The sequence below is a fragment of the Mastigoproctus giganteus genome, chromosome 14, assembly GCF_048544385.1.
Source record: "Mastigoproctus giganteus isolate SK-2022 chromosome 14, ASM4854438v1, whole genome shotgun sequence".
Classification (NCBI taxonomy): Eukaryota; Metazoa; Arthropoda; class Arachnida; order Uropygi; family Thelyphonidae; genus Mastigoproctus; species Mastigoproctus giganteus.
The window spans coordinates 33296293-33312704 of record NC_143588.1 but is presented as its reverse complement, the minus strand read 5'-3'; the positions used below and the strand labels follow the sequence as shown (position 1 = coordinate 33312704).

Here is a 16412-nt window from a genome sequence, read left to right as displayed (position 1 = left end):
ACCACAAAAGATTAACAACGCTTGAAAACGTGACAGGACTTTATTGCAGGGTATTTGTTGGAAATAATATTCCTGCAAAATTGCTAGCTGAGATAATCCCACATAGGCTGCCATGTAGGGAAGGGGATGGTGGAAAGGAAGCACAAAAGGTGATGAAATAAGCGTGCCTCGGCTGGATTACAAGCTTTTTGCCCAAATCTACAGTTTAAAGTCCTTGTCGGTTTACATACTGGCTTGCAAAATTCATGAAAATTTAACAACTGGGTCGTGCGAGTCAGTTCTAGCATACCACTGATATATACACATTCAAGGCTTCTGTGGTTAATGTTTTAAAGGCATACCATTTCTCAATTGTATTTGCTCTCTGTGAGATATCTACCCAGTTAACAGAGGCCATGTAGCACCTTAAGCTGTCATCATTTCCTTTCCTGAAATTATAACCCTTTCCTTTGCCTTTAACTACTGCTATCTCTCATCATCCACCGTAAAACTCCATGATCACTTCCTGCTACTGGTTCCTGTACTCTCAGCCTGATTATGTCATCTGGTTCATGGATGATGATCAGGTCTAGATTATTCTTTTCCCTAGTACTTTCCCCAACATGTTGATACAAATAACAGTCATCTAGTTGATTGAAAAATTTTGTCTCCATGTCAAGTTTCCTTCCCATTTGCTTCAATCAATTAGAGGCAAATGAAAATCGCCCATAAGACATTCATGCTTGCTTACCCATTCCATTGGCATGTCATGACTCTCATTATAATCTCCCACTCTCAATACACTTTTGCTTCCAATTATCTCATACCGTAGATAATTGGAAGATTATCTATACTATAGATTCTATACTAGCATGCAAAACTTCTGAATCCAGAAAAGCTTTTGCTGCACTCAGGCTGCTTTAGATAAGAAGCATGATCCCCACAACCCCTTATATCTGCCCTATCCTTCCTAAATACATTGTACATACCACACTGAAACTCATCATCCCTTATTTCCAGGTGGCACCAAGTTTCTGTAAGCCCTATTTTATGTCAGAGTTACTTGTCCTAACCAGCAGTTCGAATCACCTCATTTTATTGATGACACTTCTGACATTACTGTATAAACAAGTCTTACTTGTTTATACAGTAATAAACAACACACACCCCCTTGAAGTCATTTAAGCTTGCTTTTTTGGCATTAGCTACCCACTCATTTGAAACATTTCTGTCCCCAGAACATCTTGCTAATATGATCTGTTGTAGTAACAAACAAGAATGCTTAAGGCATATGCAAGTGTTACTTTGACCAATATTATTAGATAAATGCATATTGATATTACCATGTCACCCTACAAATTAGCAGTTTGTAGGGTGACATTAAGGATACTGGAAAATAACTCTGCACCACCTTTGTTTAAATGTATCCATTCTCTACAAAACAGATTCCTTCTACCTATAAGTGTGGGCAAGCTGTTAAAAATTTCCACCCCAAAAGGCTTGAAGAGTCCTTCAAGTGTTGAGTTAATCCACAAGGCTTTTACAGCATAGAACCTCTCCTATCCTCTCATGCCTGGGCAGAATTGCAGAAATATAGGCATTCTGATCTAAATTGCAGAATTTCTTCAGCATGATAATATTCTCTTTGCCACTCTTAAAATCTGACAATCTGTTGGTGACATCATTAATTGTTGCTCACAGAAGACATACCCTGGTTTTAGTCCAATTATCCTAATTAGAAAAAATATTTCCCATTTCCCTGACAATGGAGTCTCCTAATAGCATTAGCATTAGTAGAGGCAAATTATGCAGGAAAGCAAGCTTATTTAGCATCAGCCAAAAAAAAAAAAATTATCCCATTTCACACATTTATTCGCTCTAAATGTTTGTCCAGTTTTATCTTGAATTTATTTAAACTGTCAACATCCACAACAACAGATAGAAGTTTGTTGCAGCAATCAACCATCTGGGCTAAAGGCAAATTTCTGCACATCCATTCTACAACCGTCTTTCCTCTATTTGAATTCATGCTGTTGTTGTTGTTGTTGTGTTTAACGACACATAGGCTACTTGAGCCATATTGTGTCTTTCTAATGGTGAATATGGAATAACTATATTTTATTAAATATTCCTATCCGGTTTAGGAAAGTAAATAGTTCTTTTTTATTAGGATCATCTCCCAGAATCTGCATTAAATTTATTGATGTCTGCATATTAGTAAATGATTTAAAAGTGTCTAAGCAGATGTTTTGAAAGTGGGGACAGTCCACTAACAAATGGCGAATGGTCAGTTGTACTTGACATGATGTACATTGTGGAGCGCTGTCATTAGTTAATTGATACAGGTGAGTGAGATGAGTATGCCCAATTCTGAGCCTTCCTAAAACTGTTTCTTCTCGTCTGCTTTTCTGGAAGCTGGAGGGCCACAGCTTTGGTTCCGGTTTTATTTGGTAGAGTTTATTTCCTGGATAGCCTTTCCAGATTAATGACCAGCTGTTATAACATGCTTTACGGATAATGTGTTTGTAATCTGTATATGGAACTTGAAAATTCTGCGAAATAGTAGTTTCTGGTTGTTTGGCTGCATGATCTGCTCTTTCATTGCCGGCTATTCCAGAATGTCCTGGAATCCAGCAGAATGTCACAGTTTGGTTCAATTCCTTACAGGCAAGTAACTTAGAATGAATCTGTTTTATTACAGGGTGAGAGGAGTTGGTATTAGTATTTATGGCAGAGACAGCACTGAGTGAGTCAGTGTATATTAAAGTAGTCGTAATTAAAAATTCAGTTATCCGATCGAGAGCTAAATTAATAGCATAAAGCTCAGCAGTAAAGATACTGCATTCTGTTGGTAATGAAACAGAAATGGTGAATGAAGGGAAGACTGCTGCAGCACCTACTTGGGTCTCAGTTTTTGATCCATCTGTATAGATTTTACAGGCCTCTGAGTTAGAAGAGTGAGTTTCATGTAATTGTGCAATATTGGAGGGCGACAAGGTGTTCTTACCCCACTGTTGAAAATAATCGTCGTAATTAACAGAAATATTTGTCCAAGGTGGATCAGGAGGTGTCATGTCCTGAAATATATTGCTGATGTCTATATTCCATGCTTGAATGAGTTCTTTAAGTCTAAGTGCAGCAGGTCGGTTTTCATTTGGCTTACTGTTATAAAATGACTCCCATTCGGTATTATACAGATATTTCCAACTAGGGTGGGAGGGAAGACTTGAATTTTTGCGGCATACATCAGAAGTAATGTTTTCCTCCGATGATGTAAAGGTGGTTCATGAGCTTCGATATAAAGGCTCTGAACTGGGGAGGTTCTGAAAGCCCCTAGAGAAACTCTCAGCGCACTGTGCTGGATCGTATTCAATCGCTCTAAAGTAGTTCTTCTCACAGAGTCATACACTGGAGAGCCATAGTCTAAGCAGGACCTGATGAGAGCTCGATAAAGATGGATCAGGGTATGTCGATCAGCACCCCATGACATAGATGACACACACCGGAGAATATTCAACTTTTTCAAACAGATAGTTCTAAGATAAGCCATATGTGCTTTAAAGTTCAGTTTCTTATCCAGTACGAGACCAAGAACACTGACAGTGTGAACAAGAGGAATTGAAATGTTATTGATCTTTAGCTCAGGATCGGGATGTAGTGAGTGTAATTTGCAAAAATGAGTAGTGATGGATTTCTGCTCAGCTAGGCGGTATCCATTACGTAAGGTCCATGATTCTATTCTGGCGAGAGCAATTTGTAACTGTCTTTCAACAGTATTCATACTTTGTGACTGGCAGGATATGGTGAGGTCATCTGCATACATGTATATTTGGATGGTTTATGGAAGTTCTTCCAATATGTTGTTGACCCGAATCGCAAATAGGGTAGCACTCAGTATGGAACCCTGTGGAACACCCTCTTCTTGAATGTGAGTTGTTGATAGCACGTTTTGATATCGGACTTGAAAGGTGCGTAACCTTAAAAAGTTCTGGATGAATTGTGGAAGGTAGCCTCTCAGCCCCAACTGACGTATATCTTTAATAATACCATGACGCCAAGTGGTATCAAATGCTTTCTGAATATCTAGGTTCACCATCACCAGATGTTGTCTCATGACAAAAGCATTACGTATGTTAGTTTCAATTTTGAGTAGTAAATCTAGGGTAGATCTGTTTTTACGGAAGCCATATTAGTGATCGGAAAGAACGTTTCGGGAGTCTAGAACCCAGATGAGCCTCTTTTATGCACCATCCTTTCAAAGATTTTGCCCAAACAGCTTGTCATTAGTTGGTTCCACTGTACAGAATTTAGTTGGTAGAATTTCAACTATGGAAGGATCTTTACCTGGTTTTAGAATAGCACAAATATAGGAATGACGCCATGAGAGAGGATATGTATTTTCTGCGAAGATCCGGTTATAAAAGTGTAATAGTATGTAGAGATCAGCTTCACATAGATGCTTCAGCATACTGTAGTGAATGCCATCTGGTCCTGCTGCACTATTTGGAGATTTGCTCAAGGATTCTTTGAGTTCAGCTATAGAAATGGGTTGGTTATACGGAAGTGAGAGTCTATTTGAAAAATTAAATTTATGACGTTCCTCAACAGTTTTAATGCGTTGAAAGGAGGTGACATAAGAAGAGGAGGCGAAAATGTTATAGAAAGATTCTGCTAAAGCATTTGCAATGTCAGTAGAAGAGGATAGGTCCTGCCCATTCCACTGTATTATCGGAGACTGCTGTGGAGGAAATTTTCCATTGAGAGCTTGTATTTTTTTCCATATAATTCGAGTGTCAGTATTTTTGTTAATAATTGATGCGAAGTCGATCCAGGAGTCACGTTTTGCTTTCTTCCTAATTTGCCTTGCTTTTGCTCTGAGTTTTTTGTATAAAATTAGATTGGCAGTAGTTGGGCATTTGCGGAACTGGTTCCAAGCACGGTTTTTTCTACTTTCGCTTTAAAGCAATCCGCATTCCACCACTGGTTTTTGTGTACACGCTTGCATTGGTCTGATTTTGGGATGGAAATTTCTGCTGCAGATAAGATTTGGCTGGTAATATGGTCAGTTACGTCATCAATATGTTGATGTTGAACATATTGAGTGTCGAGTAGGACACAATTTGAGTAGTTTACCCAGTCTGCTTTATAAAAATTTCAAGAAGTACGGCCTTTAGGACATGACACGACCTGGGTTTCAATTGAACTGATAATAGGAAAATGGTCACTGTGGAATGGATCATTCAGCACTAACCATTCCATGCTTGCAAAAAGAGATGCTGAACAGATGAATAAGTCTATGGCTGAGGTAGTACCTGTAGGTAGTTGTATAAAAGTTGGAGAGCCAGAATTCAGCAGGGTCAGGTTATGGTTATCCAGGAATGTTTCAATTATTTGGCCTTTCCTATCCATGGTGGAAGATCCCCACAATGGATGGTGGCCGTTGAAATCACCGAATAAGCAGACAGGAGGCGGAAGTTGTGCGATTAGATTGTCAAGTTCAGTCTGGGAGCAAAGATAATTGGGCGAGATATAAATGGATGCAAGCGTTAATGATACTCCCATTGCCATCCGAACTGCTACAACTTCTAAGGAGGTTTCTAGCTGGATATGTCTTGACGGTATAGTAGATTTTATGAGAACAGCTACCCCTACACGGGCAGGACCATCAGAATCTCTGTCTCGTCTAAACATGGTGTAATTTTTGAATCTGAGAGAGACTTTTGGTGATAGAAATGTTTCCTGTAAGCATACACCTACTGCATTTGTTTGAAAAAGTAAATCACTCAGGTCATCAAAATTACTGCGTAATCCTCTACAGTTCCATTGTATGAATTTATTCATTGTTTGGATTTGATTGAATAAGATTGATCTGACTGTTTTTTCTGAGAAGGTTTCAGTCTGCTTTGTTTCGATTTTTCATTCCTTGAAAAGGTTGGGTGTCCTGTTTCTATGGTATCATTAGCATATAATTCTAAAACCGATTCTTCATCCTCTGGTTGAATATTAATTTCCATTTTCCTATTGCATTGTTTCACTTTTTCCTGGTCTTCAATGTTTGCTGATTTTGCTGTTTTGGGCAAAGATGGGATAGCATCAGTTGGGATACTAATTGGTGTATTGCTGGTCTCGTTCACTGTAAGTTTCTTTTTGGATGTTAGCGCAGTTTTGGCCCAGGTGGAAAACAAACTGCTTGGTTCTATGGATACATCTGTTGAATTCATGCATCCTCAGGTGTGGAATCTGAGCAAGAGGAAAAATCTCATTAGCACTAAGCTTGCTCAAACCATTCAAGGCCTTATACACCTCAATCAGATAACCTCGCAGGTTCCTAGTCTCCAGATGCTGCAATTTGCAGAACTTAAACCTATCTTCGTAACAGCAACCCTTTGTTCTACTAATCTCGATGCCTTTCTCTGCACTCATTCTAGTAGCTGAACACCTTTTCTAAAATGATGCCTCCAGACCTGTATGCAGTACTCAAGGAGTGGCCTGATCATTGCCTTATACAAAAGGATAATCACCTCCTTATCCCTGCTAGAAAAATTCTTATATATTATTGACAACATGCCATGAGCTACTCTTGCAGTGCTCAGAAACTTCATTTCTGAGTGCACAATTACCCCCAGATCTTTTTCATTCTCCACTACCTCAGTGCAGTAAAGCACAGTTGGTATGTTACTCTGGGGTTATTGCTACACATATGCAGTACTTGACATTTGTCAGTGTTAAACTTCAGTTGCCACCTCTCAAACACATCTGCTCAACTTTTCTAGATCCTGTTGCAGTAGTGTACCATTTTTACTGTCATTAACAACCCTACCAATCTCTGTATTGTCTGCAAACTTGTACATTAAGCCTGATATACTTTCATCAATATCATTAATAAATACAGAAAACAACAATGGACCCAAGATTGAACTTTAGGGGACTCCATGAATATAATTAGTCCACAAAAAACAGTGTCCATTGATTATACACTATCTCTGTCTTCTCCCACTCAGTCATCCCTCTATGCATTAGCAGCAGCTTGTCCTTAATGCCATTCTGCTCCAATTCGTACAGCAGTCGTTTATGTGCAACAGAATCAAAAGCTTTCCTGAAATCTAAGTACAGTCAGTCTTCGTATAGCACGATCGTTGTGTTCCTAGAAACCCTCATGCAATGCAAAATCGTGCAATATAAACAACAGGCCCTATGGGAAAAATAGAGTTAGGTGCTGACCACCCAAGATTGAACACACATTTGTAACCAAAACATTACCAAAGACAATAAATAATCGTAATAAAATACATAAGTATTTTATTACGACTATTACGTAATAAAATATTGCTAATGCTTTTGCTTCTATCGTAAGCAATCTTGTTTTTCATTTGATTTTCTTTCCAAACAGATAACAGCCATTCCATCTCTTCCAGTTCTTTTTGTCTTAATCTAATGGATTTTAATTACGCTTTGAGTTGTTCCTGATATGAAAGTTGTTTTTATTTTCTCTAAATTCTTTGTAATTCTTGGCGTTGCCTCATTTAGGCCTGTAGCACGTGTAATATCACATGGTCTTTCATTTCGCTCAAAGCGTTTCACAATTTCATATTTTTTTCTCTATCAACAGAGGCGGACTGGCCATAAGCTTACTGGGGAAACCCAGTAAGGCTTATCACACCGGCCTCCGACACTATAAATTTTCCCAGGTAAGATTTTTTTGACCCAGTCCGCCTCCGTTTATCGACATTGCTTTTCTTTTTCTCTCTCAATCTGTAGTGTCTTCACCGGGACGCTTCCTTTTCACACCTTTTAAGTACTTTACTCATTTTTAGGGAATAAAGCAAAACGAGGAGGCACGCTTGATACACATAAACAAAGCTGTGCGCGGGTAGTAACTGAATAAACAACACCGTAAAGGCAGAGGTACACTATTAACACCTGACATTTTACTAAAGCACATTTCTAGGGGTTACTACCATAAAACAATAAAAACAATTTCCAGTTGCATTTCTGCCAGTGGAATCTGTTATAAACTGGTAGTAAACTCGATCTAATTGCATTTGCGATTATACCGATAGCTGGAATTGTGTTGGTTTTTACATTATTATGGTGAAGTTGTTGTTGTTATTATTTGGTTTTTAGGAGCATTAGCAACTAAGGCCATATTGCTCCGGGATATGCCATGGTCATTCCCTGACCTTTCCGCATCCTCCGTATTTGGTGGTGATGGACTCGAACCCCAGTCTACCTGGCTACGGAGGCGCCTCATTATGGTGAAGTGTGTTTCCCCTTCACTGAAATAAAAAACACTGAAAAATACATTTTCAGAATCTTCTCTTCATTCCTATCGTGTTGCGTTTGACTGCCATTTCTTGTAAACACAAAGGCGAATCGTGCATAAGCGAATTCGATTCATGCTATATAAGATATCGTTCTCCTATTTATAAATCGTGTATGATCGAATTCGTGTAAAGTAAACACGTGTTATATGAGGACTGACTGTATATGATATTAAAATTATTTTTTGCATCCAGTTCCTTTGTGAGCACATTGTGGTATCCAATCAAATTGGTGAGAAAAGACTTCACTTAACAAACCCATGCTGTGTCTGAACTATAACTGCAGTCTTGTCTACATGATTCTGCAGTGTTTCTTTAACTAGTGACTCCATTATTTTCCCCAGAAGAGAAGTTAAACTAACAGGTCTGTAATTACTCATGTCACCTTTCTAATCTTCTCTAACAGACTCATCTCTAACAGAGTCTCTCCACTCTCTGTCTCATAGATGTTCTGTTTCTGCTGCATGTCTTTTCTACAGATACTTTCACGGGCACTGTTCTTCTGAATTAGCTTCTATAATTCCTGCTCTATCTCTTTCAAAACAGTCTGAACATGTGCCGCCACCAGCCAACATCCATTTACTGTTAAACTTCAAACTTCCTCATTTATTCATTCAACTGCCATTTTCTGGAATAACCTTCCTTCATATGTATTTCCTGAAAATTACAGTTTACAGAAGTTCAAGTCTAATGTCAACAAATATCTTCTTTCGTCTTCTCAACCTCCAACCGATGCACGGTACTAAGTTCTATAGGTTCTAATACCTCTAGTGTTTGGGAGTTTCATAAAAAAAAAAAAAAAAAAAAAACTTATAGAACTAAGTCCTTTGAACCAGAGCAGTTTTCACTTGGTATTCTGTTCTGGGAGAACAAATTGGGAGTACATCTTTGTGGGTTACTAGAGCCTTGAGTCTCTGACATGCTCGAAGTTACATTATTCTCGAGGGCAAGCACCCGTTTTTTTCAGTGACTCAAATTCTTCTAGCAAAGCACCAAATTTTAATTTTAGATTAATAACCTCCGTAAAACAGTGAAAAAGAAAAGAATCGCCAGGTGAGCTATAATTATCCAGTAGGTCAACCTTGGAATACATATCACGAGTTCTGCAAACAATGAAATCATGATTCACCCAAAAATCACCATTGGCTATTTCTGTATTCATGTTACCCTCTGATGAAGTGTTCAACATTCATAACCATTGTTTAAATTTACTAAATATTACAGAAAATAACTTTTAAAAAATTATATTTCTCTCTTATACATTAAAAAAGTTTTCCTTCTAGTGATATCTAGTCGAGCCAATGGGATAAGAGGGTGGGGGGGGCGATATTACATCACTTATTTGAGCTAACTGGAGAAGAGGGTGGGCCAATTACGTCCCTACAAATGTGCAGGTAAGTAATTACATCGTTGTCTTCCATTAAAAGACAACTGCCTCCAAACATTCCAAACCCATGCACATGCTTCATTGTCTAATACCTGACCACGGCTGGCATTATTTGATCTTCCATTGTAATGTCAGCTGATGAAGGGACCCGATATAGTTTGTATACTTGTAAATGGTTTAGTGTTTTGTAAATATTTTAAATATTTGTATAGTTTATAAATATTTTAGTCCTGCTCTTTCGGATGCAACAATATTCCTCATGCATTATGGAACCTAAAGCAAAAGGCCTTTTCCTAAGTGATCTATGTAAATGTGGGTAAATAATTACATAGTGTTATTTATTCCACCTTGAGAATGCCAATTAGTGGGGTAGCCAATGGGAGAAGAGGGATACGGGTCACATGGTAAAAGTGGGTTGGGCAATTACATCACTACAAATGCACAGGTAAATAATTACACAGGTCATTTCCTAATAAGATATCGATCGGTAAGCTTCGACAGGTGTGTCTTTTAAGTAGAAAAGATTTTACTTACTCCATGATACCTCTACATTTTACGTAGAAAAGCATGCAATTGGGTTGGTGAGCAAAGCGAGAAGGGGGAGAAGCCCCCTAGTATAACAATACAAAAATTAAATTTACAAACTATTACAGAAAAACAGAAAAAACTTATATAAAAATACATTTTACAATATATTAAAGAAAATAACTAAAAGCAATTATCTAACCTCTCTAATCACTATGCTCTCCCTGCACTTAATCCTACAGCACTATGAAAACACGTTTGCTCACTAGGAATATTTACTAAACATTCACAATATTAAAATTTTATAAGGAATGTATTTCTTTTAAATAATATCAGAACATATATTTTTAGTTCTGCAGTACATAATTTGTAATTTTATATATTATTGATTTTAAAGTCAGTATATAAGTAAAATAAGTTGGAAATTGCTGCTCTTCTGTGTGAGAAATCTACAGCAGAACTTATTTGAATAAATAATGTCTCTTGATATAATTTTCAGTGACAATCATTAAAATGAAAATTCAGTACAATAAAATCATTCATGCATACCTGAGAAGTTTGTTGTAATGCGATTATACATCTATTCATATTAGATTATACATCTATTCATATTAAATTTTGCATCCTATTCATATTAAATACATAATGAAAGAACTAATATTCATTACCCATCAATCCACCAAAGGTAATAGATGCAGAAAGAGCAGCAAAATAGATAAAAACTGATGAAGCAAGGCACTGGCCATTTAAACCATCTAAGATATCGCTAAGATACCAGGGATATCGATTTTTAACATCACTAATTAGACCACCAAAGCATCGATGTGTACGACTGAGGGGATCATATGGGATCTTGCCATCGCCTTCAATTCCTGAAAAAAGAAATGCATTATATAATGTTTCTAAATATATTTAAGCACATATATGTAACTACCGCGTGAGAGCAATTTTCAAACCTGCAAAGTACATTTTTTATACTTCCTAAAACTGTTTCCTTACCCCCAACAACTTTGTTTAAAATTAGTAATGCAGTATTATTTGTGTCTATCTGATAAAGTAAGTGAAACTACTTCATACTTGGCCTCGGGAGATTGCTCAATTGTTATTGTTATTGTTATTTGGTTTTTTAGGAGCATTAGCAACTAAGGCCATATTGCTCCAGGGATATGCGGTGGTCATTCCCTGACCTTTCCGCATCTTCCATATTTGGTGGTCATGGGCTCGAACCCCGGTCCAATCAAGAAGCGTGTGCTACGCGCTGCTGCTGCTCCTGCCCACCTGGCTACGGAGGCACCAGATTGCTCAAGAACAACAGCTGAAGTGGAAAGGAATTCTGGCACCACTATTCAATGTTTATTGCATTCATATAAGAACAACATAATGTAGGTTATTTAATATTCTTTTACATAATTCTGTTTGAGTATAATTAACATTAGAAGTGTTTTTATTAAGTCTGTAAACTATAAATTTATAACAATACAAATACAGTCTCATAGCATAATTTTATAAGAATACATGAAGTAATTTGATAACACAGTATTACTACCCATAACCTGGGAATAACATTGGTTGGTTAGTTGCTGTTTTATGTCACAATAGCATGAGAATAATGTAGTTTTATTACTGTTCTTATGTATCTTAGTTTAGTGTGGCATTTTTAATTTAAATATAACCTAAAATCATATCACAGACATATCAGAGCAAAATCCACAAAGTAGTGAGAATTCTTTGGCTTGGGAAAGAACGTGGTTTTATAAAACTCGCTACCAATGGCTTATTTGCAAGGTTATCAGTTATCCATTGTTTGTTTTCAATGCAAACATTATAAGGAGATTAAGTGAAAATTCAGCATTCTGATGGGTGAATATGAGACCTCCAAGAATATAGTTGATTAAAGGAATTAAAACGAGGGACACCATCAAGCAATCAGCTGCCCGGCTCAATGCTAGAGCCTGTATCAGACAAGAAAGAAGCACTCCAAAGCAGAATACACTGATCCCAATGTATTCACTGTACTGAGTACAATATATACAGAAAGGAAAGAAAAGAAAAGGCAGGAGCAGGGAAGGAGTTATATTCTTGGTTAAGAAGCACTTAGAATTTAGGCAGTGCACCCAGTTAAAGAATGAGCACGAGCATCATGTTATTTGTACCTTTTTTCCTTGAATGCATTGCTTATCTTGTTCCAGTTCCTTTGATGCGGTCTCAAAGGAACTGGATGCAGGGAATAACTTTGACACATATATTTGGATCTTAGAAAGGCTTTTGATACTGTTGCACATGGAAGACTGCTGAACAAATTGGAGTAGTGTGGCAATGGAGGCAAATTGCTGTTATGGATAAAGGGATGGTTGAGTGGGGGAAGCCAGAGAGTGGTAATCAATGGACACTGCTCATTGTGGACTAATGTTATTAGTGGAGTCACTCAGGGTTCAGTGTTGGGTCCATTGTTGTTTTTTGTATTTATAAATGATACTGATGATGGTATATCAGGCTTAAGGTCCAAGTTTGCAGAAGATACGAAGGTTGGCAGGGTTGTTAAGGACACTAATGACAGTAACGCCGTCGCAACTGGATCTAGAAAAGTTGAGCAGATGGGCTGAGAGGTAGAAAATGAAGTTTAACATTCAGAAATGTTAAGTACTACATTTGGGAAGCAGCAAGCCCAGAGTGACATATCAACTCTGTGGTACTACACTGACAGTGGTAGAGAATAAAAACAGACCTGGGGGTAATTGTGTAGGCAGAAAGGAATTTTCAAAGCAGTGCAGACAATCTGCAAGGAAACTCATGGTGTCTTGTCAATGATATACAGGAATTTTTCTAGCCGGGATGAGGAGGTGATTATCCCCTTGTAAAAGGCAATGGTCAGGCCACACCTTGAGTACTGTATACAGGTCTGGAGGCCTCATTTTAAGAAGGATGTACAGCTGTTGGAACGAGTACAGAGAAGTGCAACAAGATTAGTGAACGGAATAAAGGGTTGCTGTTACAAAGAAAGGTTTAAGTTTTGCAAATTACAGTGTCTGGAGACTAGGCACCAGCGAGGTGATGTGATAGAGGTGTATAAAGGCTTGAATGGTTTGAGCATGCTCAATGCTGATGGGATTCTTCCTCTTGCTCAGAATACTCACCTGAGAGGTCATAAATTCAAATTGAGGAAAGACAGATGTAGGATAGATGTGTGGAAGTTTGCCTTTAGTCATCAGTTGGTTGTTGGAACAGACTTCCATCCTTTGTTGTGGAAGTTGATAGCCTAAATAAATTTAAGGCTGAGATGGACAGATATTTGAATCGAACGGAAGGATGAAATGGGAGCATTTTTTTTTTTTTCTGCTGATGCTGCAATCAGCTGGCTTTCTTGCATCATATGCCTCTACTAATGCTAATTAATTCTGATATATCTTCATCAATATCATTGATAAATATACAAAACAAAAATGGGCCCAACAGCGAACTCCACTAATAACATTAGTCCACAAAGAGAAGTGTCCATTGATAACCACTCTCTGTCTTCTCCCACTCAACCTTCCCTTTATCCATTGTAGCAACTTTTCCTTAATACTACACTGCTCCAATTTGTACAGTAGCCTTCCATGTGCAACATTATCAAAAGATTTCCTGAAATCCGAGTATATGATATCAAAATTATTTTTGACATTCAGTTCCGTTAATCGGATTCATCACAGTATCCAATTAAATTGGTCACACAAGACCTCCCTTTAACAAACCCATGCTGTGTCTTAACTACAATGCAGTCTTGTCTAGATGATCCTGCAATGCTTCTTACCTTGTGTCTCCAGAACATAAGTTAAACTAACAGGTATATAGTTACTTGTGTCACCTTTTGAACCCCCCTTTGTGAATTAGAGAGATTAAGAATTCAATTTTATTAATTGCACACAAAAAACATAAACATGTTGACAATCCAATGTTATATTCTGCCATTATTACACTCCTATTTAAACCTGTTCTAATTTCTATTATTATATCAAGTTTGTCATTAAGCTTTAATGTTCTTAATTATTCTACTTTTCTTCTCTATATGAGGCTTATTAACTTTAGGAGCCACAGTGTGGGGATTTTAATTTAAAATAAATGTAAAACAGTGCCATAATCAGTGATATCAGTAGAGAGTTCACTTCAAAATGGTGAATTTAAACAAAAAAGTAACCATGTGATGCCATTTTCTTTTTTTTCGGCACTGCAAGACATCTGCACTGTATGTAAACATTCGATCTCAATGTGCCATTATTTCAACAGTCTACTGTACTCAGTGTACTTCTGGTATTCCCAATCCTAAAAACTGTTTTACATACAAAATATTTATTCAGTTTTTCAGACACCTGAACAAGTGCATCAGAAGTTACACCATTCATGTCTAGTGGGCCAAAGTGTTTCATCCCTTTCCTTCTAGGGTAACATAAGCAAAGAATTCTTTGCTACTTTTCTTTGAAATTTTACCAATGATTTCTCAGAATCTGCTTTAGCAACTTGATTGCATACACTAATTTCAGGTGCTGTTGGTTTCTGTGTCCCTTGCCAATTGCATAGGATGATTTATAATCATCCTATGCATTTTTCTTCTCTGCCACAAGTTTCATCATGTCTTCTGACATTCATTTAGGTCTAAACATGGCCCTTAGTTGGAATGGAATAAAAAGAATACTGGCATATACGATGGCCTTAATAAATGCTATCCATTTAGAATTTGTAGATGGTCCCACTGAAGCAAATTTAAAAACTGTCTATAATGACTATACATGCCTTTATGAAGGCAAAATCCCTTCTGTTTACCTTGACAGTAACCCAAATACAGAAAAGTCTTCTTGCTGCTGTGCAAGTTGCAAGTGACCAAATCACAAGTTATCTGGAAAGTTAAAATCCCCCATTACTGGTCTATGAAATTAGCATTAGCATTACCAGAGGCATATGATGCAAGAAAGCAAGTTTATGCAGCATTAGCCAAAAAAAAATAAACACTCCCATTCCACCCCTCCATTCGTTCGATATACCTGTCCAGGTCAACCTTAAATTTATTTAGGCTATCAACTTCCACAACAAGGGAAGGCAAAAGGAATGCTGGCTAAAGGCAAACTTCTGCACATCTATACTACATCCATCTTTCCTCAATTTGAATTTATGCTCTCTCAGGTGATTATTCTGAGCAAGAGGAAGAATCCCATCAGCATTGAGCATGCTCAAACCATTCAAGCCTTTATACACCTCAGTCAGAACACGTCACAGGTGCCTAGTCTCCAGACACTGCAATCTGCAAAGTTTAAGCCTTTCTTCGTAAGAGCAACCCTTTGTTCCATTTACTAATCTTGTTGCCCTTCTCTGTACTCATTCCAACAGCTCTACATCCTTCTTAAAATGAGGCCTCCAAACCTGTATATACAGTACACAAGGTGTGGCCTGACAATTGCCTTATATAAGGGGATAATCATCTCCTTATCCCTGCTAGAAAAATTCTTGTATATCACTGACAAGACACCATGAGCTACTCTTGCAGACCGCCTGCACTGCTCAGAATACTTCATATCTGCTGCACAATTATCCCCAGGTCATTTTCGTTATCTACCACTGTCAGTGTTGTATCACAGAGTTGATACGTTACTCTGGGGTTACTGCTTCCCATATGTAGTACTTTACATTTGTCAATATTAAATTTCATTTGCTACCTCTCAGCCCATCTGCTCAACTTTTCTAGATCCTGTTGCAGCAGCGTACTGCCATTAGCGTCCTTAACAACCCTGCCAACCTTCATATCGTCTGCAAACTTGGACATTAAACTTGATATACCATCATCAATATCATTTATAAATACAGAAAAGAACAATGGACCCCAACGCTGAACCCTGAAGGAATCCACTAATAACATTAGTCCACGAAGAGCAGTGTCCATTGATTACCACTCTGTCTTCTCCCACTCAATCATCCCTTTATCCATAGCAACAATTTGCCTCCAATGCCACACTACTCCAATTTATTCAGCAGTCTTCCATGTACAACAGTATCAAAAACATTTCTAAGATCGAAATATATGATATCAAAGTTATTCCCTTCATCCAGTTCCTTTGTGACCACATCATAGTATTCAGTCAAATTGGTCAGGCAAGACTTCCCCTTAACAAAACCATGCTGTGTCCGAGCTATAACTGAAGTCTTGTCTAGATGATCCTGCAGTGCTTCTTTAA

The 16412-nt window shown here is 37.7% G+C and overlaps 1 protein-coding gene across 1 annotated transcript in view; it reads right to left on the bottom strand.

Annotated features, from left to right (window-relative positions):
• Positions 1-16412, bottom strand: part of LOC150075056 (band 3 anion transport protein-like) — a 934629-nt gene that overhangs the window by 246403 nt on the left and 671814 nt on the right. The window contains exon 17 of the mRNA XM_090388866.1: positions 10881-11084. Within this exon, the coding sequence (XP_090244992.1) occupies positions 10881-11084 (204 nt within the window). The remainder of the gene's footprint in view (positions 1-10880; positions 11085-16412) is intronic.